This window comes from Quercus suber, unplaced genomic scaffold (assembly GCF_002906115.3).
Source record: "Quercus suber isolate HL8 unplaced genomic scaffold, Cork oak 2.0 scaffold_85, whole genome shotgun sequence".
Lineage (NCBI taxonomy): Eukaryota > Viridiplantae > Streptophyta > Magnoliopsida > Fagales > Fagaceae > Quercus > Quercus suber.
The window spans coordinates 189177-216597 of NW_027069550.1; the positions used below are offsets into that span (position 1 = coordinate 189177).

General features: G+C 34.6%; 3 protein-coding genes across 7 annotated transcripts; 2 read left to right on the top strand and 1 right to left on the bottom strand.

Moving 5' to 3' along the window:
• Positions 1–643: 643 nt before the first annotated feature.
• On the top strand, positions 644–6871 carry LOC111987386 (E3 ubiquitin-protein ligase BRE1-like 2). The gene is made up of 9 exons (XM_065774017.1): positions 644–715; positions 1434–1510; positions 3190–3384; positions 4648–4720; positions 4865–4951; positions 5079–5216; positions 5289–5491; positions 6130–6292; positions 6488–6871. Exons 1-9 carry the CDS (start codon positions 653–655, stop codon positions 6617–6619), a joined length of 1131 nt encoding a protein of 376 aa, XP_065630089.1. The 5' UTR covers positions 644–652; the 3' UTR covers positions 6620–6871.
• Positions 6872–8531: 1660 nt separating this feature from the next.
• On the top strand, positions 8532–12509 carry LOC111987385 (uncharacterized). The gene is made up of 4 exons (XM_024019105.2): positions 8532–8937; positions 9086–9169; positions 11909–12081; positions 12211–12509. The coding sequence occupies exons 1-4, from the start codon at positions 8619–8621 to the stop codon at positions 12403–12405; spliced, it is 771 nt and encodes a 256-aa protein (XP_023874873.1). The 5' UTR covers positions 8532–8618; the 3' UTR covers positions 12406–12509.
• Positions 12510–17296: 4787 nt separating this feature from the next.
• LOC111987384 (flocculation protein FLO11) lies at positions 17297–23749 on the bottom strand. 5 transcript variants are annotated; one of them, XM_024019101.2, is made up of 9 exons: positions 23618–23749; positions 21582–21888; positions 21082–21207; positions 20937–20976; positions 20748–20830; positions 19986–20063; positions 19830–19883; positions 19458–19592; positions 17297–19334 (listed from the first exon to the last, which is right to left on the bottom strand). In XM_024019101.2, exons 2-9 carry the CDS (start codon positions 21885–21887, stop codon positions 17631–17633), a joined length of 2526 nt encoding a protein of 841 aa, XP_023874869.2. In that variant the 5' UTR covers position 21888; positions 23618–23749; the 3' UTR covers positions 17297–17630. The 5 variants fall into 5 exon arrangements, with proteins under 5 accessions (XP_023874869.2, XP_023874868.2, XP_065630090.1 ...); XM_024019100.2 differs by having other exon boundaries at positions 21582–21892; positions 23618–23745; XM_065774018.1 differs by having other exon boundaries at positions 20937–20973; positions 21582–21899; positions 23618–23745.
• Between the last annotated feature and the right edge of the window lie 3672 nt (positions 23750–27421).

The following is a 27421-nucleotide window of genomic DNA, read 5'->3' on the forward strand; positions in this document are numbered from 1 at the left end:
ATACCCTCTGGGTTCTTGTAATTACCATTAAAAAAATAGCAATCATGTCCTTTCTCATTGCCTCTAGCCATGTTATGGCTATTTCTCTTTTTGGAATACACCTTTAAAAATTGAGATTGAAAATATTTGTTGGCAATTAATCTGCGACAACGTAATGCTGTTGGGGTGTAGGGTGGACTAAGGGCACTGGGCACAAAATAGGCAGAATTGTTGAGTACCCTCCCTTGACCCCCAAACAAATACAAAAGGTTTGTTATTTTACTACCCACATCATATTTGGCTACCTATTTTTGAGATTGATCTTTCAAGAATGTGATTGTAGAGATAGGAAAGTGACCACAATATAGGGAGAGTTGTACTCCCCTCACCACTACCCCAAACCAAAAAATGAAAAAAATTGAATAAGTAAATACTATCCATAGATTTCTTTAAGCTTTGGCTAAGAGCCTTTTAGCTCTATGGGCACCACCTTGTGTTTCTAATGGAAATGTTCAGGGCTCAAATATCTGCTCCCTAATTGAAACTATTAAATTTTCCATCTTAAAGATTTTCCTTTTATTCATACTATATCTATGTTGTCATCATTTTCTCTTATGAGAAGACTCTTTTCTGAAATTTACCTTTTCCTGTGTTTTTTGTGTAGAGTAATGAAATGCAGAGCTTAGCAGACAAATGTGCTGAACAGATGATGGAGATCAAGTCTCTTAAGGAACTGGTAAGATTCTCAATTCTAGTTATGATCACATGCTTCAACACTACTTCTTGTTAGTTCTTAGTTGTATGATTTTTCCTCAACTATTTGGTGGGATCCTTTTGGCATTGATGTTATTATATTTTTCTTATGTATTGATTTTTCATGCAACCCTATATTACACAGATTCTTTGAATTTCTGTCCTTGCTGTCTGATACCCCCCATTTTATTTTTAAAGAATCAATTTTACTGAAGCATCCTCGTCATATCTGTCCCTCTAGAATATTTCCTGCTCAGTCAAATTAGATATTAAATGCATTTTTTCCCCCAGTTTCGTTTCTGATTTCCCTATTGAAAAATTCGTGAATTTGGTTTATCATGTGCTATATCTGCATTTTGTGGTTATAGGTCACAACTGACTTGCATGATTATGGAAACAGGATTACATTCTGATGATGGTTTTCAGTCAAATAGAATGTTGGAAAATGTTTTCCAGTGAAATTTGGTACGAATCATGAATATATGAGATGAAAATATTTGAAGTTGTTGCCTAGACAAGAACAAGGAAAAGAAGAGAATGAAACACACCAAAAAAAAAAAAAGCACATGGAGATATATGTGCTTAAGCTTTGGATTAAGTGATCATTTCTTTTGAAGTATATGAATTATGATTTTTAAGATTTTCCGGACTGTTCTATAACTGAGCTTATATAGAAAATGATAAGGACAAACATATTGCAGATTGATAAGTTGCAGAAGGAAAAACTGGAACTGCAAATCTTTTTGGACTTGTATGGACAGGAAAGTCATGACAATAGGTAAATTGAGGATCCTTATCTAATGGTTTATGTTGTTAAATATGAAAGTGATGGTATCAATATGTTTCATACTTAAAAAGTAAAAGCTGATATCTTGGTATTATTTGTTGTAATTGTTTCTTTTTGAGAAATAGAAAAATAATGATATTTTGGGTTGTACTCATGTTGTATGGGTAGTACCTTTCTAGAAGGGTTTGGAATTTTCTAGTGCTGATGTGTCCCTACCAGCTGTCCCATTCACAAATATTTCTTATCTTATTGGAACCATTGATTCCTATATAAAAAATGAATAGTAAGAGGACATATCAAGAATTTTCAGCATCTCCTTCTGTAAATGTCACTCTTAATGTTTTCTTTCCTTTTTCAACATTTCATTACTCATGCTTGGGATGTATATGTAACTATTATGTTTGAGAGGAAGATTAGCTATGAGTAAAGGTGGTAATCATTGTAGTTGTGCTAATATAAAAGAAAGTCACAAGTCTGAATCTATAAAATCCTTTTATGCGTGAGAGATATCTGTCCAAATGATGGATTGAGTATCAATCAGCAGAATGGTTGTATCTTTGAACAGACATAGTACTCTTGCCACTTCTTTCAGTTATGACAGCGGTTCAATGGATATTCCATTATGTTCAAGGGTAACAACTCATAAGTACTATGCATTTTGTTTTAGAAGAGTTTTTTTTGTCTCTGCATAGATAGAAGGATGAGAATCAGATGCGTATGTGATTTAAATGATTTTGGTATACAACTTGTTAGGATATAATGACAGATTTAGCTCTCTAGGTAAACATTTTGGTATATATGCTAATTTCAGTGTTGGTAAAAGTGTCAAAGTGCACATAGGCCTCTTGGAGCCTAGGAGCAAAGCACAAGTGTGTGCCTCATTGAAGTAAAACGCACATTTTTCAAATATAATATCTAATAACCTTTAATAGAAATATTCGTAACATATAAATATATATATATATATATAAACTCAAAATTTGTATATTTTACTAATTAGGTAAAGTGCAATTGTATAATGTTTGTATTTAAACTTTGCTTAAGTTATTTCAATTCTTAAAATTTATATATACTTAATTGAAAACAATTATCAATGGACAATATCATAAGTAGAAAGTTTAAACATAAAATTTTTTTCTCTTGTGCTTTATAAAAATACATAACCATGATAGTTATGATCGAATGATGTATATGGTTCAATCAACATACATCTAGAAATCAGAGACCAAAAAGCACAAGAATAGTAAATTATTGTTCGTATCTTTTGACATGTAAATAAAAAAAATTGTGTAATACAACACCTTAAGAATAGTGGTTGTATAGTAAATCATTGGTCCATGTCATTTCTTTCAAGATCAAGCAATTAATTTTGATGATTCATATATTTTTTTTTTAACGATAAAATAAAAAAGCGTGCCTTGACCTACTTTGTGCTTCTTCTTCAAGAAGCTTCAAAAAAGCGTGCCTAAAGTGCGCTTTATTAAATGAGCTCTTTTTTGGCCAAGTGAAGCGCTCAGACCTTGGGGCTTTAAGCGCACCTAAGTGCACTTTTAATGACACTGGCTAATTTACAAATTTTGCCCCTTATTTCACACTGCTTTCCCTCCTTCTTAATGGGTGGTAAATGCATCTCATATTCATACATTTAACCCTTTAATTTTGAATTGCAGAGATTTGATGGAAATCAAAGAATCAGAACGCAGAGCTCACTCACAAGCTGAAGTCTTGAGAAATGCTTTAGATGAACATAGTCTAGAGTTGAGAGTGAAAGCTGCCAATGAAGCTGAGGCTGCTTGCCAACAAAGGCTTTCTGCTGCTGAAGCTGAAATAGCCGATTTAAGGGTTAAATTGGATGCTTCTGAGAGGTTGCTTCTCTTTTTTTTTTTTCTTCATCTAAAATTGTATCCACATTGAAGGGGTTTTTTGGTTTTGAAAATCTGTAGTTGGATGACAATATGTGTGTGTGCGTGTTTCAATTGGATTTCTTCCTATGACAAACTTAAGGAAATGTTTTTTTTTTTTCCTTTTTCTTAAGGGGCATGGGGGAAGGTTAAAGGATGAGAGTGATGTTTTGCTTTTTCTTTTTCGTATTCTTCATTGTGATCTTGCATATGCTTTATGTAGTTTTTTTTTTTTAATGTGTTTGTGTCTTTTTTTTTTTGAGAGAGAGGGGTGGGGGTGTTCAGTGGGTGATGCCAAATAGAGTGATTGACCTACTGGCTGGTCAAAGGAGTTGGTTTGGTAAACACTCTTCCACTGTTTAGAATTTAGCCCCCCTTATGCTTGATGTGGATATGGTAAATGGAGTGTAATTATCACTCTTTTGAAGATGTGGAAGCTTTGGAGATGCAACAGAAGACATCTTTCCTTAGGACCTTTCATTTGCTTGTAGTTATTATGCTATCTTGTGTATTACTTCTGCGCACAGGGTATTACTTTTTTTATTTTTTAAAATAACAAGTGATATGTAGAAATGGTTTTAATTTTTTATTTTGGTCATGATGCAGTAGACGTGGTTGATTTCTTTAATTCTCTGTAGTGTCCTCTTCTTTCTAGGAGAGGATGTAAGGTGTTGAAATAGATACTTAGTTCTGTTGGTTGAATCATGTATGAAAGTATAAATGATATGGGTTTATCATAAAGGATATACTTCTAAAGAATTCGTTGAGTTGGGGCATTTTGATGACACCGTGTGTCTGGAAACTCAGTTTGGTTCTCAGTTGGAACGCATATTCATGCCATGTGAGGTTCTGAATGAGAGGGATGGCAGTTCCAATATATGGCTTTTAGAATGAAGTGGAGTTGGCTGTAAACAGGGCTCAACTAGGAGAATAAGTATCGTGGAATTATGCTGTATGCGTAAGTTTTGCTGGTTTTACGATTTTGCAGATTCGATCTGTCTTTATCTTTTTAGTATTATTTTTTAAAGATCAATAATCTCTCTACTTTTTAGTTGGGAGTTTTGGAATTTTATTCTATTGCAAATAGATGTATATATACACGCTTCTTGCTTTGCTTGCTATGAAGATATTTATCATTGATACTGCGGATTGTTCTTCAAGCTTGCAACTAGAGAAAAAATTTGACAATTAAAACCTTTGTGGTCTATGCTTTCAATTTTTGTACAGGGATGTTTTGGAGCTTACCGAGGCTATTAGAAATAAAGACGCAGAAGCAGAGGCATACATAGCAGAAATTGAGGTACCCCAGGGTTTTTAAAATTTTTCTTTTTGATTTTGAGTCTCACAATCAGCTTCAAATTTGGTTCCTTAATATCTTGCACTACATCTCCCCTTTTTTCTGCCTTATTGTTTTCTTGTCGATTGATTTATTATTTTCCTGCAGACCATTGGTCAAGCATATGAAGATATGCAGACACAGAACCAACATCTGTTGCAGCAGGTGACTGAGAGGGACGATTATAATCTCAAGGTTTGTCTTGTTATTATCTGCATTGATGCTAGTTTTGTTATGCTCTGCCTTCTTTGTTTTCCGGCAGTTCTGCAGTCCAATGCATGGGCTGGTCATTCCTAATTTTTTCATGAGATCCTCAATGCAGCTTGTTTCCGAGAGTGTGAAGACAAAGCAGGCACAGAGCGCTTTACTCTCTGAGAAGCATGCATTGGAAAAGCAACTTCAGCAAATTAATGCATCAATAGAATCCTTAAAAATGAGGATTTCTCACAGTGAAGAGCAGGTAAGGATTCCCCGTACTCAAAAGGAAGTTTGCTACTTAGGTCCTTTATCAACCCAAAGTTAAATAATGCAGATGGAGCCTTGTCTGACAGAAGCCATTAAATGTACTCACGAAGAAAGACATCTTGCAGTCAACCTGGAAACAGCCAAGTGGGAATTGACTGATGCTGAGAAGGAGTTGAAGTGGCTTAAATCTGCTACTGCTTCCTCTGAGAAGGAATATGAGCAAATCCAGCAGGATATGGATGATATCCAAATGGATTTAGAGAATGAAAGGTGTTTTTTTTTCCTCGTTCGGGAGTTGAGTTCATTTAAATTATAATAGTCTATTGAGGAACTTCTGATTTTGTGTATGCATCACACAACTACCTCTACCACAAATTTATAGTTTAGAACATAGAAGGAGTAGGTAATTTGTCACTTGGTACAGTGTTTTTTGTGTGTGTGTGTGTGTGCATGATGCCATTTCTGACCTGCTTCTAATTCAGAAGGTTGGTTTTCCATTGATATAACATGGCAATACCGATCTAGTATTTCACTGAAGTGAATGTGATATTGGAACCATTTTACTTCAATCTGTTAATTGATGGCTGTGAAGCTTCTTTGAAATTGACTTTTGGCATGTGGATCTATGGGTGAAGGGCTATCACTTTTTTTTTTGGGCTTGTGTAGGGGGTAGGCAGATGCAGATATAGTATATGCTTGTCAAGAAAGCATGTCATACTAAGCTACAAATCCGTTGTTACAATTTGATGCTATTTCATAATCAGATTATCGAAGTTGGGGGATTTCTTTATGTAGAGTTAGTAGCTCTTTGGTTATTACAGAAATGGATCATAGCTATTTAAGCACCTATAAATTGTTTATGTTTCAAGCTAAATTTGCATCTAATTAGATGGAATTGTGTTGAGCAGAAGCTCAAGGAAGAAGCTTGAGGACGACCTTAGGGAATTGAATATCAAGGTTGCCGAGATGAGTTCTGAAACTGGAGAGGCTGCAATACAGAAACTCCAAGATGAAATCAAGAGTTGCAAGTCTATTCTAAAGTGCAGCGTGTGTTCTGATCGGCCAAAGGAGGTAAGTGTGCTCATTGCATGCAAGCTTACACCCCTGCGATCTGTCTTTTCATTTCTAGCTATATGTTTACAAGATTTAAGTTCATTGACCTTGTGAAATCCTTTAAATTAGTTTATTATTATTATTATTATTTTGTTTCAGTGTGTGTATATTCTGTTACACTGATGGATGTGGGTGTGATTTATATCCTGACAGGTTGTAATCGTGAAGTGCTATCATCTTTTCTGCAATCCATGCATCCAAAAAAACCTAGAGATTCGCCATCGGAAGTGTCCCGCATGTGGAAATGCATTTGGTCAAAATGACGTTCGGTTTGTAAAGATATAGAAGAGCTTCAACGTAATTCTGTAGTTGTAGTTAGCAACTTAGCATCTACGAAGCCCCAACCCCTTTGTAGCTGTTGGTTCTTTCGTAATAGAAAGGGATTTTAAATTTAAATCAAAATAAAAATAGACAGGAAAATATACATGCCTCCCTGCCCACCCGAATGCCATGTCCCATGTGCATTGGCACTTAGGAGACTTGAACCTGATAGCTGGATTTCAATTTTCAATCATATAAGTGCTCATCCTTTTTCTACATGGACTTTTATTTATTTATTTTTATTTCATATTAAATAATTACCTACACAACCCAAAAAAAATGGAAAGCTTCGAATTGAATTTTAAGCTATTAATCTCTCTCTTTAAACTCTACATGGAATTCATTGAATGGAAAATTAGTATACATTAACCCTATGAGTTTGGTTTAGTAGTTCCTAAACTTCATGATATTTATGAAATTTTGAATTTGAAATCTTTAGCTAGAATATAGGGGCAACTCCTATAAGATTTTTTCTTGTAATAATTTGGTGCTAGTGATACGGAAGATTGCATATACCTATGAAAATAATTAGATACTCAGACTAGTCTCAACGCGCAGATGCTACAACAGTAAGCGGAGAAGGAGAATTTAATTCCTGTTGGCCATCTTTATGGATAAGGTGACAGTGACATGAAAATCATCCACATCCACGTGGCCTGGCTTTGTTCTTTTGTTATTACTGGATAAAGATATTTTATACTTGATTGTAGGGCCCATGCTCCTTCAGTCTCCATCACCATCCCATTCGTCTGCAATCTAAACCAATATTATAAGCAGCTAGCAGCCAAGCTTTGAATTCCTTTCCAATCCAATTCATATATCTATTTATTTATTTTCTGCTTCTATTATTGCATTTTTTAAGCCCTCTCAAATACTCCTCCATCCAAATATAGAATTGAGGATCGAAATTAGAAATTTAAGGAAGTTATAGTTAGGGTCTGTTTAGATATCGTTTATTTGTTTAAAATTTGAAAACTAATTATTGAAAACACTGTAATAAAATATTTTTTAAAAGATAAAATATTGTTCACTTGCTATTGTTCACGCGTTTTTGTGTTTTGACTGATCTATGAATAGTGTCATGGGACTAGTCAAAAAATGCAGACGCTAGCTTCAATGCAGACGTGTTGCTAAAAAAACGCACACTTAGAGCCCGTTTGGTTTGTATTTTCAAACAACATTTTTTAGTTTTTAAACAGCATTTCATGCATTTCAACACACTTTTTCACCCACACGTATTTCAAAAAACTACAAACAACAATTTTCAAACTACTCTACCAAACACCCCCTTAGTGTTCGAAGATTATTTTTACTAACTTATTTTTCTATTCAGTTTATTTTTGCTATTATTTATAAGTTTTAGTGTACTTTTTGATATTATTCATTGGTCCAACTGTATTGTTTCACCTAATTTTTATATTTATCTACAATATTTTTAGCAAAAAATTTTCAATTTTAGTAAAATAATCAGATTCCAAGAATATTCTTAATTTAATAAATTTTTATTGAAAATTAAAGATTTGAGGGATTTTTTTCCTTAAATTTTTTTTGGTCCGAAATATATTCAAAGAAATGAGATTGGATAAACCTGACAAACAATTAAATTTCATCATTTGCCTGTGTATTATCAAAATATAGTATATAACTATATACATAATATGGAAAATGTAAACAAAATCATTAGTTTATAAACTATTTTCAAAAATATTTTATGAGAAAATAATAAAGAAAATAAAATTTTTTCATTTTATATTTTTCATAATAATTTTGTTAAAACTTTTTTTAATATGATTTATTAACATGATTATTATGATCACAAGTCAGCACGACGCCGTTTCTCACTTTGGAAGACAAAATCATTGTGCCCAAACCAACACCTTCTCATATTTCTCTCAGTCTCAAGAGATCATTTCCTGACTTTTTGAGTGTCAAGGCAATAAGAAAAAAAGAAAGAAAGAAAGAAATGCTTCTCTCTCTTGTACACAGCAGCAGCTTCACATCACCTTTTGAATCCAAAAACTATACCAGCAATCTCAATCCCACCACTTTGCTGTTGCCCAACTCCTTCTTTCCAGACTTTCAAACTCAAGTACCCACAAATGTCTTCAAAAGGTTACTTTGTTTGAGTAGTAAAAGAAGATCACACAGTAAGAGAGCTTTCACTCTCACTACTCATGCTTCTCTGCTTGAAGCTCCTGTTTTGTGGGCTGGTAGGCTATGCATCTTCTATGCCCTCTTGAAGGCTGGCTTGGCTGGATCTCAATCTAACCCACTTGTCTCAGGTTTACTTCTAATATAAATATACACTATTGCTTGATAATGGGGTTCACTTATTTGCTTCTTTTTCTGGGTTTTTCAATGTAAAGATGTTGTCTTTCCATGTAAAGCTTTTTAATTTATTTTATTTTATTGTGTTGTCGTTTCATTTAGAATTGGAAAATGGTGATGGTGGAGCTGGTGAATCTGGTGATTTGGGGTTCTCTCAGTGGCTGGAGAACATACAAGGGAAACCAGGTTTGTGGATTTGACTATACTTGCTTTCCTTTGATGGTTAATACGTATGTTACCCAAATGAATGAAAGTTAAACATCTTCCTTACACTGTGTTTGGTTGCTGAGAAATCTGGGAAGAGAAAATATAAAATTATAATTCATATTTGAATTTGTTTCAATATTCCCAAGGAAAAAAAGTTGAAATATATTGCCCCAACTTAGCCAATTAGGCATAGCAGAGTGGAAGCTTTTGCTTTCAGGGCCCAGATGATGATATATTGAAGGTGAAGTTCCTGCATTTTAAAGCTTTTTATTAAACAATTAAAATCAAGACTAAAAAGGTTGTACCCGGTGCACAATGCTCCCACTTTTGTGAGGTTTGGGAGAGATCATGGTAGGTAACCTTACTCCCCTTTTTGTTTTTTGAGAGGCTGATTCCCAAACTCGCTTTTGGTGGAAGGCTCTTGCTATCATACCAAGGCCCAACCTCTAGTTAACAGCCAGACTAATGAGAAGAAATACCTAGATGAATTAATTGTTAATTCTCTATTTCTGAAATTTTAGGCATGGATTACAATGGTAATACATAAATATTATAAAAACATGTTATCCTGTAAGATTTTAACAAATTTTGTCCTGTGATTCCTGTCAGCCTATGCCTAATTTTGGCAAAAATATTTTAAAGTTCATAAGGATTTCCCTGAGAAATTTGAAAAGCTAGTCATTAAATTGTTTCTGTAACAGCTAGTTTTCATCTGGTAATGTTGGCTGTTAAGCATCAGTGGCTCAAGGTGATAGGAAAAGTATAAAAAATCAAGATTTTAAGTAAACCAAATTACAGGGTGAAGAAAAGAAAAAATATTGCTAAGCAACACTGTTTGGGAGTCAATACGAAAGTTGAACTGCTATTATGATTATCAAAATGAGGTAGCAATCCATTACCTGAATGTAGCCTTTTTCGAGAGTGGAGCATCTCAGAAATAATGGCAACTTTAGAATAATTACATTTCAATAAATCCAAAGAACCATCACTTAAATGATTCCCAAACTTCATTAGTATGCGAACAGCACATATTTCTAGTATCCTTTGTTAACAGTCATTTTTTTCTTCAATAACTTTTTGTAGGATTTGGATTGAAAATAAAATTGTACTTGTTAATTATAAAATTACAATTTAGGCATTAAAAAAAAAAAATTGCTGAAAATAATTAGTGAAATAAAATGCAGAAGATATTACTATATATTATCTCAGTATATCCAATATTTCTTAACTTGATTTTTAGTTAATGAGTATTGAAGTCATGGCATTAGTGTGACGTACGCCTCAAAGGCACACACCTGGTTACTGAACAATATAGCTGACAAACTGTTGTCTCACAGGGCCTTATAAGTAGAATCCTAGTGTAATGAAGAATTCACATGTCTATAAAGTTGACATGAATGCATGCATGCTAGATAATGTATTCTCATGAAAAACACTACCTTGCTCAATAGTTGTTAAGCTAATGACAAGAATCATTGTCAAATCTGGCATGAAACTCCAGCCATTCCTGTTACCTTAGGTCCATCTAATCCTAAGGGAGATATGGCAACATTTAGGTTGATAACTGAGTAGAATCTTCAGGTTTGATGTTTTACTTGATTGACTTTTGTAATGATTTAACTAGGTTGCTTCAGCCTTATAGCATAATCTTTGTTTTGGTTCTATATAATATACAATCACTCATGAACAAAAATGGGCAAAAGTGATTGGGATGTTAGGTGATTGTACTTTTTCCTTCATTGTTTTACTTCTATGTGGTGCTGAGAAGTGAACTATTGTGTTTTGACTCTGAAAAGAAGGTGTAGAAAGAATTACAATTTTCAATGGTATGTTTCAAATGAGGGGCAGCTAGGGGGAAAATTCTATCAATGCTTAAGGTTCAAAGCACCCATCAGGAGAATATTTTGTTAATAAGAATTTATGGCTTTCCATGTTTTGGTGCAATGGCAAATGCTTTCCACCAAAAGTGACATGTTGCCAGTTCTATTCTGGATATCAGCCTCTTCAAAAAGAAAAGAAAAAAAAGGGGGGGGTAGGCTGCATGCCAATCTCCTCTCCCAAACCTCCCAAAAGTGGGAGCTTTGTGCACTGGATATACAACCATATAGCTATTGAATTTATAGTTCACATGCTCTCATGTTAAGAAGAATTTCTTGTTCTTTTAGTAAAATTAATGATTTGTCATTTCTGTTTGTCTGTCGTGTTGAGTTCCTAAGGATAGAGAGTGGTATCTTTAAGATAATTGATTTTCTGTCATGTGTCGTAGTCTTCTAAGTAGTGTCTTAAATTTTGACGGATAAAGATATGTGAGTGAAGATGGAGGTGCTTTTGTATAGATCATCTTTTGAACTTGTACTTCATTGCCATAACCTTTCAATCCTGCTAAATAAAAAAATGGATGAAAATGTATGGGAAAACATTCTTTTAAAGAAAATTTGTTCTCAGAAATCTTTCATGTCTTATGTTCTACTTGCATGCATCAAATTTTATGAGGATCGAAACTATATCTGCCAATATAAATATTCTAACTATATATATATTTGGACTTTGTTACCTATCAAAAAAAAAAATATATATATATATATATTTGGACTTTGTCTTCAAGAGTTATCTATTAAAACCGATCAAAAAGAAGAAGAAAAAAAATTTCTATTCAAAGCTGTATCATCTGTTTAATGTTAATAACTAGGTATTCCTAATTCTTGCTCTGTTGAACAGTTAATGAAGCAGCTGACAAAAGGAAATTAGTGAGTAAATGGCATCCTACAACAAAGGGTACACTTAGAAGGAACTACAGAGTGCCGTCAAAATCTGAGGGGCGGCACCTGCTTAAAGCCATTGCTTCCCTATTGTCAGATGATGATCACTTCACAGATGCCACTTCCCACAAGGTATTGCAAACTTCTTGAACAATTTCTAGAGTTTCATTTTCTTTTCTGTTTGTTCAAATATATTTTTCTCTGTTAGTAGTGGTAGCCAGATAACATTTTAAAACAAAAATTTTGTTCTGGCATTTGCAGGGTTGTCAAATTAGAAGGGAGACTGCTCATGGAGAAAGTGTTTGTTGTAACAACGTGAGGGCTCTGTTTGATGAGCTCCCAACACCCCACCTAACTGTAGAAATCACACCTTTTCCAGCTGGGCCTCTCACAGAAAAGGATTACACCAAGGCTGAGAAGCTTGAGAGGGTGCTCAGATCCGGTCCTTCTATTTGAGTCATCTTTGATAACCTTCTCTTTGTATGTAATTAGTGCTAACATTGTATATAGAAAATGTCACGTACACTCTTTAATAATGCACTTCAGTTCATTTCTGACTACCTTCTAGGAGTCTTTCAAAAAAACTTCCCCCCCTTTTCTTTTCTTTTCTTGTCTTTTGAGTCAGAAGCCTGCAGTGTCTTAATTCAGCAAACTAAGAGGTTCGTCTAACCTTAGAGAACTAAGTGGTTAGTTACTTGTTCAACCATTCAGCTTAAGGATTCGATTTAGTTATTGCCTATGCACTTTCTGATCTGCTAAGAACCTTATAGATGTTAGATTCAGGGAAATCCAAAAGAAAAGGTTAGATAGAACAGGGTGCATTTTTATTAGGCTAAAATGCAAAACTGACCCTCTAATTTTCTTCAGATTTCATTTCAGTCCTTTAACTTTAATTTTATTTATTTCAGTCCTTCAAGTTTCAGATTTATTCAATTAAGGCTTTTCCGTTAACTTGTGTTAAATTTTTTTTTTTTTTTTAATTTAGAAAATATTTTTCAATCATTAATTGAATTTTAAAAATTTGAAGAAAATTTTATAAAATTGAAAAATTAACCATAACATATAACAAAAGTTGATGGAAAAGTCTTAATTGAATAAACTTGAAAGTTAAGAGTACTGAAATGAATAAAAGCAAAGTTAGAAAACAGAAATGAAATCTAAAGGAACTTAGAGGGTCAGTTTTGCATTTTTTTCTTTTTATTATTATTTAGTTTTCCACCAATGTGAAAAAAGAAAGCTGGGGATTCAGGAAGGCTTAGCTCAATGTTTTCTGCAATATGAGAGAAAATGTAATAGGAAGATGGTGTTCAATGTGTTTGTAGAAGTACCACTGCATCTATGAGCTCCTATTCTATAATACTAAGTTTAGCTAGGAGAAGGGATTCAGAACAGCATGCCTTGGTTGGAGGGGCATAATAGTAGTAGGGCAATTGAGTGAATTACACAATTTTAGTATTTTGATATGATATAATTTGAATATTTTGAATTTGAAAACCAATTGAGGATTTTTTTTTTTTTGATAAAATACTATTTTGGCATTTAAACTTTATCAAAATTCATTTTTCTCCCTAAAATATTGAAAATGTTTTATTTATATTCTTAAACTGTACCAAAAGTTTGTTTTTCATCCTCAAACTATTAAAAAATTTGTTTTTTTTAATCTATATTTTTGTTTCTAAACTATTGAAAAAACTATTTACAAAGTTTAGGGATAAAAAAATAACTTTTTAAAGTTTAGGGAATGAAAAATAAATTTTTGGTAAATTTTAAGTGACTAAAATAGTATTTTACCATTTATTTTATAAAGGGATAAGAAATTTGAAGATTTATGATAATAAGATCAGTATTGTAATCTACAATCTTGCTGCAATTTATAAGTTATTCAACATAATATGATAGAAATTTCTTTATAAATAAATTTACTATGGTCTCTGTTTTTAACAAGAATGATCATAAATATTTTTATACAATTATGGCCACACAAAGAAACTCTTTATGTTTTTTTTTTTTGGTCAACTGGAATTATAAAACATAGCTAAAGCTCCAACAAAGAAACAGGACAGAGCCTGTTCAAGTACAAGCCATTGAGATCAAAATCTAATAAACTAGAAATATCCATAGGAGGACTTTCAAATACAGAAAACTCAGCTTCTTGAAGACCTCCCATCCTGGCTAAGGCATCTGCACAACGGTTTGCTTCTCGGAAACAATGCTTGAAACGAATTTGAGGGATTTGCTGTAACAAGTGTCTACAATCATCCAAAAGAGCAGAAGCACAGATATTAGAATACTTGGGGTTCACAACAGCATCCACGACAGACTTAGCATCCAACTCTACTTCTACTGCTAATATGCTGCGATTAACACAAAGATTAAGACCGTCTCTAAGTGCCCAGAGTTCAGCAAGAAAACTAGTTGTAATTCCTATTTTGCGAGCAAACCCAACCACCCATCCACCCTCTTCATTGCGAATCAAACCCCCTCCACCCGCCAAACCCGGATTTCCAAGGGAAGAACCATCTGTGTTCAATTTCAACCAACTTGCTATAGGTTTAGACCATCGGATTGGCCTAACAATTCTAACGACGGGCTCCTTGGCTGGTGCAGCACAGAAGTTGTACTCAAATGCCCTTTGGACTATTTCCTTTGCCAAATGGGGATTCGGCTCAAGACTCCTGAAGACCTTATGGTTCCTATGCTTCTAAATTAACCAAACAGCAAAAAGAAATTGAATATTCCAAGGAATGTGCAGCTGACCTGTGTGTTTCTTTATTGTACTATTGACTTTTAACCATTCCTGAATATCTCTTTCAAAGAAAAGATTGTCCACATCATGCACTCCCAATTGACTCCAGATATGCTTCACAACTTTACAATCCCTTAGCGCATGCAAAATGGACTCATTGGTTGAATGACACAAAGGGCAGGAACTCTCAGGAACAATACCCCTTGAAAGGAGACAATCTTTTACTCCTATAGTATTATGCAAGCAAAGCCAAACAAAGGATTGAATCCTGGGCAGAATCTTTACTTTCCAAATCCAGCTCCCCTCAAACTGAGCACCATGACCCACCCTAGTAGCTACCTTATAGGCAGACCCAATATTGAAAGTACCATGCTCTGAATCTATCCAAGTTAACTTATCCCCTCCTCTCGACGCCAAAGCAACCGGAATTGCCTGAAGCTCAAGTTTTGTTGGCTCCGGAAAAACAAAAGGGATTTTTGTCCAGTCCCATCCACCAACAGATACAACTTTCCTCACTCTTAGCTCCATCGCTTCTCGAGTCAGTGGGCCCTGAATGGTTTGCCGGAGAGGGCCCATCTTAGTCCAGCTATCATTCCAAAGACTAAGATTACTATCCCTTCCAATGGTCCATCTAACTCCTTTTTGAAACACCTCAGCTCCCTTTTTCATTGCAGACCACACCCTAGAGCAAGGCAATCTGTCTCTATTACTTGAACTAATTCTTCTGGTACTACAGTATTTACCTTTAAGAACCTGCGCCCATAAAGAACTTCCTTCTGTCTGAAATCTCCAGTTAAGTTTTGCTAGAAGGGCCAAATTTCTTCCCTTAGCTGACTGGATCCCTAAGCCACCCTCCTCTTTAGTCTTAGTAACCTTTTCCCAGTTCACCCAATGAGTCTTTTTTGCAGTTTCCGAAGAACTCCAAAGAAAATTCCTATTAACTCTATCAATGCCCTCAGAGATTTTACCAGGTAAATAAGCGCATTGCATCACATAATTAGGGATAGTAGAGGAAACATGCTTGACCAAAACAGCTCTACCTGCCAAGGAAAGGAGATTTGCCTTCCATCCTGCAAGCTTCTGCTTAACCCGATCCAAAACAAAGTTGAAATCATTAGCTGAAGGGCCAGAATGTTTAATGGGAATGCCAAGATACTTTCCAATATTTGGTGTAGATTGAAACCCCAAAATATTACAAAGAGAACCTCTCAATTCGCTATCCACATTTGGCGAAAAATATATTCTGGATTTCGCCTCACTCACTGTTTGCCCCGATCGATCACAGAACTCATTCAACACCTCTCAGACAATAGTGCAATTCGCATGGTCAGCTCTAGAAAATAGCACTAAGTCATCCGCAAAGAAGAGGTGAGAGAACGCCAAACCTCCTCTATTTGATTTCACAAGGATCCAATTTTTAGAAATACATTGTGCTTCAATAAGGTGGCCAAGCAATTCCATACATATAATGAAGATGTACGGAGATAAAGGGTCTCCTTGCCTAATTCCTCTGGAGGGAAGAATTTGATCTAACCTCGCTCCATTTACTAAAATAGAGGTATTTACTGACGAAATACAGCTCATGATAAGCTTTATAAGCCCTTGAGGAAGATTTATTCTGATAAGCATCTCCCTAACAAAGCTCCATTCGAGCTTGTCGTAAGCTTTCTCCAAATCTATTTTGATTGCCATATACCCAACCTTTCCCTTCTTTCTACTCACAGAATGGATAAGTTCTTGGACTAAAATGGCATTGTCCGTACCTCTTCTACCCGGAACAAAAGCAGTCTGAAGAGGAGAGATAAATTGATCAAGCAGCGGTCTCAATCTTGCAACTATTACTTTCGACACAATCTTATACACCGTGTTGCAAAGACTGATTGGGCGGTAGTTGCTTAGGGTTTCCGGGCCAGGAATTTTGGGAATGAGAGATATGAGAGTACTGTTTAAGAATTCCGGAACTTCTTTCAACAGGAAAACCTTCTTAACTTCCTCCATTACAGACCTGCCTACTACAAGCCAAAACCGATGGAAGAAGCTAGCGTGGAGGCCATCAGGTCCAGGGGCCTTGAAAGCTTTTAGGGACCAAAGGCCTGCTCTAATTTCCTCATCAGTAACATCTGCATCAAGACTGTCCCGGTCCTCATCAGTGATACGAGCATGCTAGGTGCTATCAGGCTGAATATGACGAGGAGCAGAACAAAGAGACGTACTGTACAAATTTTGATGACTCTGTCATGCGGTTGATGACTCTGTTACGTACTGTAACATTTGCATCTTTATGTTGATGACTCTGTCATGCGGTTGAAAGAAAGCTCCAAATTTTGCGATTAGTTAGTCGATAAAAACAAAAAGTGACAAACACCATCACACCAGAACACATGATCAAAATCATATCATATTACACGATCGAAAGTGATATTATATATTTTTCAAACAAAAAATAAAATACAAAGGTACCAAGCGGCCATCAGAAATTTAAAAAAACAAACTAGAATTTTCCCTTGCATTGCCCCTCTTACGTCTCAAGGCTGTATTGTTGTTATGCAAATTCATATTCAAATTCTCATTCAAAATTCAGTACAGGGTGTTAATGCAAAATAACAGAATAAAATTTTCCTGTGAATTATGCTTCGTCTCAAAGATGTATTGCTTTCATACAAAATTCAGCAGTAGGAAAGGGAAAAGACAGACAAGGAAAGATAAAGAGAACCAGTGGGGAAAAAAATTATATTGCGACATAGATACTGCTATAAAAAATTACATTACAAACAGAAACCTGTCAATTCTACAAACCTATAAATTTATACTCCGCTTTTGGGCCCTATTGACCCTTCAAATAGTTAGCCAACAAGTGTGGTACTAACTCCCAAGTTATTTCACTCCAACTGAACCCATCAAATCCTCCTACTCTGGATTATTCACCTTTGACAGATTACCCCTCAGACTTTGAGTTAGGCACAGAAGTGGGCGAGAAAGGATCATAAATCTGCTGTCCTCCTGGTTTAGAACTGGGCTTACTAGAAGCAAAGGCAAAAGTGTTGCTAAATTGTTGATTTGGAGCCAAGTGAATCTCCGGCCTAGTTGGGCGAGCTGGATAATTTTGTTGAAGTTGCAGAGAATTCCCCGGCCTGGGAAGGATAGGACCAGGCAAATTGGGCATTTGTGGAGCTGGATTAAAGCTCCTTGGGCCCATTTGTGGGAGTGGAGTCCTAGGAGCAACACTTGCATTTGGATATGCTGGAAGTCTGGGTGGACCTGTTGGCGTTTGGCTTCCGGAATAGGGAACAGCAGATACAGGTGCTTGCGGCTGACCTACTGGATTACTGAACTGTGGCCTTTGAAACACTTGATTGCCAGGTTGAGGTGTTATTTTGGGCACAGCCAAGTGAAAAGATGGTGCCTGAGTTGTTGGAGGTTGCATCTGCAGAGTACTCTGACTTGCAGGTTGACTGCTTAATGCAATGGGAACTGTTTGAGAAACTGGATTCTGCGGCCGGTGAGGTTGAAAAGTAAAATCACCAGAACTTGGAGCTGTCACAATCGGTGGTTTTATGGAAGTGAAGTTTGTTGTACTTCCAGAAACAGAATTTGGTCTTCCTGCTTGCAGAGGTAAAGGTGGTTGTGTGGATGATGGTGAAGGAATTGGTGCAGATCCCAATCCTGGGTTTGTAGATGAATTAGGTGCTTGTGTTTGGTGTAGAGAAGCTGAAAATGAAGCTGGATTTCCCCCTTGAGGTGGTGGATTCAATGCAAAATGTGGGGTTGCAAAAGGACGGTTCACAACATTACTGGAAAACTGGGGAGTGGATGGCTGAGGAAAGATGATAGGTGAACCCAAACTGGCTGTTGACATATTTGAAGGTGGTGCCATGGATGCAACACCTGGTTGTGGATTTTGAGGATGAGGCCGGTTGGGAGGAGCCATCTGCCCCATGTTACTCAGACCTAGAGATGCTGAAGCACTAGCATGGGCAGACCATACAGTAGAGCTCCCAGAAGGGGTCAGAGGTCGGTCAGATATTGATCTGGGTTGAATACCAGACATTGGTTGAGGAAGTGAAACCATTAAAGGCCTTGTTGGTGGGGGTTGGCTACTAGTAAATGGAAATGGACCTGAAACATTAGGCTGAGCTGATGAGGGCTGTAACGCCGGCATGGAAAGATTTCTCAGTTGGCCAATATGTCCAAAAGGACCTCCCAAGTAAGGATTCTGTAGAAATTGTGTCAGTGGCTGTGGTCTAGGTGGAACGGCAGGTGGATTTTGGAGAACTGAGTTGAATCCAACCATTGGAGTTGGTCGAGGCCCAAACAAAGAAGGCATGTTTGAAGGATTCAAAGGTGATGACGATAAATGGACAAAATTGTTGAGACTTGGTGCTGAAGAATTTGGAGGAAAGAGGCCAGGAGATGCATGCATTGCACTGTGAGATTGACCTGATGGGAACCATAGCCCAGGGAATTGAAATTGACCTTGTGAAGGAGCTTGTGTAGGTCTGGCCTCTGGTTGCAGTGCTCCCTGGTGTACTACACCTGTAGGAAACATGTGTGAGGTGGCTGCATCTTGTCTTTGAGTGAGAACATCATTATTATCCCCAGAAACTGATGTAGATGCTGTGGATACAGCAGCCAAATTTCCCTAAATAAAAGGTAATTTTAGCATCATGAATCAGGTTAAACAAAACTCAGCAACTAATAAACAAGTCTTTACAATATAGCTGAGCAACTATGAGTCATAGAGCTTATTGCAATAGAAACTCACTGATACTGAGGAGACTAGCAGTTCAACAATAGAAACTGCTGCATCAACTTTCTCAAATGTTTCAGCTGATATTTGAACATACAACTCTTCATAAGCACCCTGAACTTCATTTCCATCAGATGGTTTAATTTCTCCCTGGAAATGAATAGATTAAAGAATGCAAAAAAGAAACAAGTCAAAACCACTAATCCTCAATTTTGTTGCATCTTGAAGCAAACAGTTCAAGGTAGATCATTCTGAAGTAAGACATGTTTAAAAGATATTTGACATTGTCAGAAGAATATAAAAAGATTTAGGAAGATGAAGAAAAGAAACAGCAATCTATTTTTAAATATGAACATCAGTATTTTTCTTTTTTTAACCAAAGAATACCTTCTCTCCTGTCTCTGCTTTGTTACCATAAACTTGAATTTTGGCTCCAGTTTCCTGGAATGCAGGTAGCAAATGAGAACAAGGTAAAAAATTTGTTGATAAAAACTCACAAATCATTAGCTCAATTTTGTAAAAGTGACAAAACAAACTTCTTACTTTTTCTAATCGCTTTTGATTATCACCTCCTGGCCCAAATAGTAGGCCAATAATATTGAATCCAGGATATTCTTTGACCTGCAGAGTCAATATACCACATGGTAGTGTCAGAAATTAAAAGTCTTCAGTGGAGTCAGCAAAACTTGATACATATATATATCAACAAAACAGAGATGCGGAATTGTTCAGTGCACGCATAAACTTCATTATTAAAACAGATTGTAAATTTGAATTGTACACCTTTTATCTTCCATGCGTGCATGCGCACAGACACACAGAAACAGCATCGTGGTTTCTTTGCAATGCAACTTTGCATCATCTCAGTTCATTTAATAATTGCAAAAGAAACTCTTAAGTTTTCCTAAGGCACCAATATTCTCTCTCACTCATTAACAAGTTCAGCCCAAAATTTATTTTACGTACATTGTTTTAAAGTTTTAATGGTGTTACTATTATAATGGAAATTAAATGCATTTCTGTAATTATTTTTTATCTTGAATAATCTTTGACCTTCTATGCATTTATACTTCAATGAAACTCTATTACTTGAATATTATCAAATTTTGTATTTAGATATTTGTTTCAAGTGCAAAACCTTTTTTTTTCTAATAGCTGCATATCTATGTAATAATAACAATGCAGCAATTGCTAGTGTCAAGATAAAGAAAATGAGAATTTCTAATCTTTCATCATTGTGGTTCCAGCATATTACAATGGAGGATTGAAAAACATGTGCAACAAAAGGTTGGAAACCAGACTTACAGGGATTGGAACTCTTGACTCCTTCAACAATGGTTTATAATCAGGTGGGACCTTGTAACTTGGATTCAGTTTCAATAATTCACCTGAATTTCATCAAGACCAAAAATAATTATCCAATGCATAAAATTAAATAAAAAAATAAAGAAAAGAAAAGAAACAACAAAATCAGGGAACATATGTCAAACATACCTATGGCTTCCCGCTTTTCAAGTTCCAATAACTCCGACTTCTACATCACAAGTTCTTATGTTAGTGCTTAAAAACTTAGACTATTATTCAACATGAAAAATCAATACGCAACAATGTAGGAACCCAATATTAACAGTGACCCTACCTCACTATTTCTTTGAGGACTTGGAGACATGTGATCTAAGTTTTCAGCTGTTATTGATGAGTCTCGAGTGTCCCCAGCCTCCAAAGATCCCAATATTAGCTGTTGCGTAATTTGGTCCAGCCTCGTCTGCTCAAAATTGTACCACCACACAGGCAGCAATATATCACTTAGTGGCACCTGGAATGGGAAGCTTCCATGCAAACTATTCACATGGAAGATGCCGACATTTCAACACCCAATGGTAAAAAGGGAAATTTTCAATTGCCATCAGCTTAGCAATAAATATTCCCCCACAAACCGGGGCCATAAATGCCTCCGACCAATTCTAGATCTCAAATTTTCTTTTCTAAGTTGAACCGTCTCTAAATGAATCAAAATTCTAAGGCTATATGAGAAGAAGAGGGGGAAAGATAAAAAATTTGGATAAAAAATTTAAAGATATAACTCACATTAGAGGAAAGATGACAGAACATGACTTGAAAAAAGAATTCCAAAAGTACCTGATAAGCTAAGGCTCTTCCCCTTTTGACTGCAGCATCCTGTGTGAGATCAGGGCCCCATTTTGTTTTCCTCTGCACCACTTTGGTACTTTCCTCATCAGCTGCATCGCCACCTCCCGGCTTTTTGACTCGAAAAACTGGAACTAATGAGCCTGATAATTTGTTTTTTGGTATAACAAATCCAGATTTTGCAGCAAACTTGGAAACCTTCTGGCTACTAGATGGTGTTACAGACGAAGCAGTTGTTCCAGACATCTTAGTGCTGGAAATCTCAACAGCAGATGTCGTGTCAACCTTTGCACTCATCCTGTCTAGTTACTTTGCACATAAGTAGCATACATGTAAAACATTGGTCACACAGAAAAATTTTAATCCTTTCAAACTGTCATTTCAAGTCTATCCATAATTAGACTGACAAGCAAAAAATGAAAAAGAATAAAACAAACAGTTCAAGTTTGTTAAAGTTGGCATTTTTTTTCTCAATAGTTAATACAGAATGTAATTAAACAGCCAGGAGTTTTCAAACATTGAAATATAAAAAAATAATAGGCACTGACAAGAGTAAAGTTACTGGTGTATCAAATAGGGTTTTGGGAAAAGAGAATGTTATTACATCCACTTGGAGCCACCCAAATAAAAATTTAAAAAAAAAAAAAAAAAAAAAAAAGAGCTACAGTACAGCCAGTATATCAAATCTGCTCTAATGGTGACATGATCTAGAGGAACTTTCTTGAAGCCCATGAATGGGGAAATAGCATTTACCCACCCACAACTTAGGACAAAGCCATGAGAAGACACCAGGAATTTTTCCAAGTAACCATAGCACAAATGCAATCCTTGCAATTGGTTGGAAAATATTAGAAAGCAATGTGCTCTACTCTCTAATTACACCAAGAGACCCACTCTTTTTTTAAATTAGAACTTCACTACAGAAGACCCTTGAAACCTGCACTTTACATCCCACGTCATCACATCCTCTAATATGTGACTAATGCTACTTTTTTTTTTTCTTTTCCCAAAAGAAACATATGAAGAGCGTATGGCATTAAGCTCTTATCCATTCACCATTTAAAATAAGATGGGATGGATAAGCAAAGAACTTGACTTATAAAGCTCATTACCAGAAAAACGTATGGCATTAAGTAGAAGACTATGAATAGATGAAGATTTTTCTATTAGTTTAGACAACAAGAAACTAAAGTCATATTACAGATAGGCATTCACTTTTAACAGCACGCTAGTTTGCAAAGCACCAAAGAAAAGCACTTGCCGATTCCTTACAAGATTACAAATACTTTTTAATCATGCTGATTGCTTTCCTATGCTTTATCATTTTCTTATGTATACACAATAAAATTGATCACTCAAGTATGCCAAGAGCCTTGCAGCTCAACTAGCACCTCCTAATGTTTTCCAAAAAAGACATCCAGAAATTCAAATCCCCCGACCCCCAACTATTAAATTATCAAAAAAAAAAAAAAAAAAGAACTATCAAGGACATTCCTAATAAATTATAATCCCAACAAATTCCTCCCAAATTTTCATCCAATCTATTTAATTTTCACTATATTAACTCCAAAAAAAACTACCCTTTTTTTTCACTCCTTTAACTTATACATATACATACCAAAATTTTATAATTGATAAAACTGCCAAAAATATAAAAATGGTCCTAACATATATAATCAAGCATTGTGTCAGACACTATACTACACTAGTACTGGAATTCATTTTCCACATCCCTGAAACCTTTCAGAATATTAGGGTTTCTAACAACACAATAGCTATTGATTACAAAATAAACTAAAATCATTGCTTTCAACTCCTAATTACAATTAACATTTTTGAGTTTGAGACCCAACGAAACAAATTCACGCTCTACATGTGATCAGTGCAGTACTAAAAAACCATGCATTTCAAAAAATTTCATATCCTTTTCTTTTCCCAGGCTTTCTCAGCAACCAAACAAAAAGTTAACCCCAAAAAAAAAACGTAAAATACATAAACGGTGCGTTTTGTGAGAGATAGAGTGTTACCAGTAGAAGAAGGTATATGTCTCAGATTTGAGGATGCATATGAAAACCAAAACGCTGCGTTTCAAACTGGTGATTACTTTTCCTTCACTCTCACTATGCTTTGTCTCTGCAAAGAGGAATAGCAACTATACTGTCAAAAAGCTTCGTTTATTCAACGCTAAACCCGACCCGACTACCCTGTTTCCGATAAATATAGATGGGCTGGGCCATGCTTCAAACCTAAACCCAAACCCAAACCCAAACCCCCCTCATTCCTCTCTTTTCTTTTCTTTTTTCTTTTTCTTTTTCTTTTTTCTATAATTGGATAATCGAGAGATATGAACCTTGTGTGACTAAAAAGTATCGATTGAACTATATGGCTCTTTCATACAAACTGCGAATTTTATTTTGTTTTCTTCCCTTCCGGCTATCTATAAAAGTGTTGTTACTTTTAATAATTTGGCGGGTTTTAGTACAAGTCCTTATATATGTTTTTTTATTATCTTAATCCTAACTCCTAAGTTGAGAAATTATACTATCTTTAAGATGGATCGCGTCATTTGTTTATCATTCTACTAAAAAATTCTCACATATAAGTTTTAAACAAATTTGAGTATTTTTAATCATAAGCTGATGATCTTACTCTTAAATTTGTTGAGTTAGTTTAACTAATTTTTTTTAATCATAATAATTCACCAATTTTAAACAAATGAGAGTTTTTTAGCAGAATGATGAATAAGTGATGTGGTCCACCATAAGTACTATATAATTTCTCCTCCTAATTCATACGATATCACTTTGTCTAAAAATATCACATAAGAGGTTTCACATGTAATGTATTTATGGTTTGAATTGAAACATTTTTAAAAGTTTAGAATCTAATTTAAAAATCACCTCTAACTATGTGGTTTAAAATATATTTTATCCAAAGATTAATATTGCTGAAAATGAAAGGAATTGAGATTTTTTTTTTTTAATAAAAAATAAAATAAAGATGATTAATATGACACAATAATGGGCAAATAACATAGTCTCTTTTAAGCAATATTTTACTAGTAGAAGTTCAAAAATAAATAAATAAATAAATTGTGTGAAGAGATTAGAAAGGATTATCTAGCGCATAGATCCTCTTATAGAACCTATTATACTATGTAATTTTTTTATTATTAAAAATAAAAATAATTAATAAAAAAACCGAAAGTAGATTTTTTTTTTTTTTTTCAAATGACGCTAAAATTAAAATTTCCCCTATCTCCTGAATCGCATCTTGCGGGTTCAAGTTCAACCTGCATTCGTGTCACTTCCAAGTAAAATGACTATTATTGAGTTATTTAATGGTTTATCTTATACTTTATTATGAAACTTAAATTATTAGTTGTTGCTTCCTATACATCTAGGAAATTTTAATTTTAGTGTCATTTGAAATTTTTTTTCTTAAAATGTTTCAAAAAAAATTTCTCAAAAAAAAAAAAACTTCATATGAAAATTAAAAAAAAAAAAAAAATTCCAACCTAACTCCTCAAATATATTTTCAAATAAACCACCAGGTATCTAACGACTGTGTTGGAATGGATATTTGTAAGGTTCAAGAATGTGGATATTTTTAAGAAGTTTGGATTATAAAGATTAAAGAATAGGATAAATTGTGTGAAACTAGAATTACAAGTTTGAGAAGTATTTGTGACTAGTCAGAAGAAGCCACACTCTCCAAGAAAAGAAAATGAGAAGTAGGTAGGAAAAAAAATAGAGGCTACTACCACTTCACCGGTGGTGCTTGGGCCCCAAATTTTTTTAAGTAATATAGGCTTATTAGTCCTCCATTTCGCTTGAAGTTTTGATATATTTATATATTTATATAAATATAATTAATTTTTTAATATTTATTTTTTATGTGAAACCAGAATTACTCAAGTTTGAGAACTATTTGTGACTTGTCAGAAGAAGCCACACTCTCCAAGAAAAGAGAATGAGAAGTAGGTAGGAAAAAAATGGTCCAATTAATGTATGCCCTAGAAGAAGCCACACTCTCCAAGAAAAGAGAATGAGAAGTAGGTAGGAAAAAAATGGTCCAATTAATGTGTGCCCTTAGGACACACATTAAACTTTCTATTTTTGGAAACATTTTCTCGAGAATTGAAAAAATTGTCATTACTTTTTCAATTCTAGAGAAAACTTTTTCCAAAAATGAATTACCACTTTACCAGTGGTGCTTAGGCCCCCAAATTTTTTTAAGTAATATAGGCTTATTAGTCCTCCATTTCGCTTGAAGTTTTGATATATTTATATAAATAGAATTAATTTTTTAATATTTATTTCTTAGGGGAAAGATTTTAAAAAAAAAAAAAAACATATAGTATTATTATCACGACAAATAAAACCTTGTACTTTTAAACTTGCTAATTTAAACCTTGTATTTTTTAAAAATAAACAATCTTGATTAAAAAAATATCTAGGAAAATTAAATAATTTTTAAGTGTATTTTTACAACATATATATTCATAAAATAATAACTAATGGTGATCTACAATAAGTAGTCTTCATCCATAATGGTTGTCCAAGACCAGCGACGTCTAAGACAGTCTTCATAAATGATAAATGAGAAATGTGCATCACAAATATAAAATAAAGACGTCCAAGCATGTCACCAGTCACCCAAAGAGATTATGGTCTTCCACACCATAAGAAGATATGGATAATCAATAAACACTTAGTAAATTTCTGAATATTAGCTGCTGATCATAAATAGTTAAACCACGATCACTTATCTCAAAAAGTGGGGTGAATTGCCCGAAATTTGCTGCACTCTCTCCACTAAGTCCACACATCTGTTATGATGTTAATGGCACCTAACAAGTAGACCCACTCTAAACTCTCTATAAAAGGGATCAAACCTCATCAAACCAAGATATGTTCTACTATTCATTCACTCATTATACTTGAGTTCTAGAGAGAAAACTGACTTAACTGTTGAAGGATCCTTAGCCAGTTCACCCCAATCACCTTCGACAGTCTCTTTCTTTCTCTTCAAGTTATTTAATCGTTATTGAATCCCAGAGCATTCAGCTTACTAATTTTCAAGCATTATCAATAACTATTAAAAAACATTAAAATTATGATTAATCCCTAAAATATAAAACTATGAATACACTGGAAGGATTTAAATAATTATTATTTTTTATATATTTCCTTTTAGAAATGACTAATTAAAATAAAATAACATACTTAAAGACTTTGAATATGTTATAATAATAGTAATGAAAATTTATTTATTTTATTGGTACGTGTCATATTAATTTCAAGTTTAATATTTTGAATTCAATTTGAATTTATTATTTTTCCACCTTAGAGAATCAACAAAGTTGTTTAATTTAGTTGTTGGCATGCCAAGGAAAAGTTTGCCCCTTGGCATCCAATTTGGAATACTAGTTCGTACAATTTATTCTTTTATTATTTGATTTCTTTTCAAACAAACAAAAAGTTAGCCCGCTATAAGATGAGGATTGTCAATGAGTGAGTAGCGACGATATGGATGGTTGGTGAGAGATGGTGCGAATATGAAGATTATTGGGTAGTGAAGAAGCAATGCTCGAATGTTTGATGATTGGAATTTTGAATCTTGTAGTTGCATATGTTGAATCTTGGAATCAAAATATATCTTGATTTCTAATCCGATCTAATTTCTCTAGATTTCTGACCATTTTTCACAATTGATTGAAATACCATCTAGTTTTTTATCCAATTTTATAGTTAAAACATATTGTGTATAACACACAAACTCAATTTATAGTTTTCTCCAATATCTTATGTATAAATTGACCTATCTTC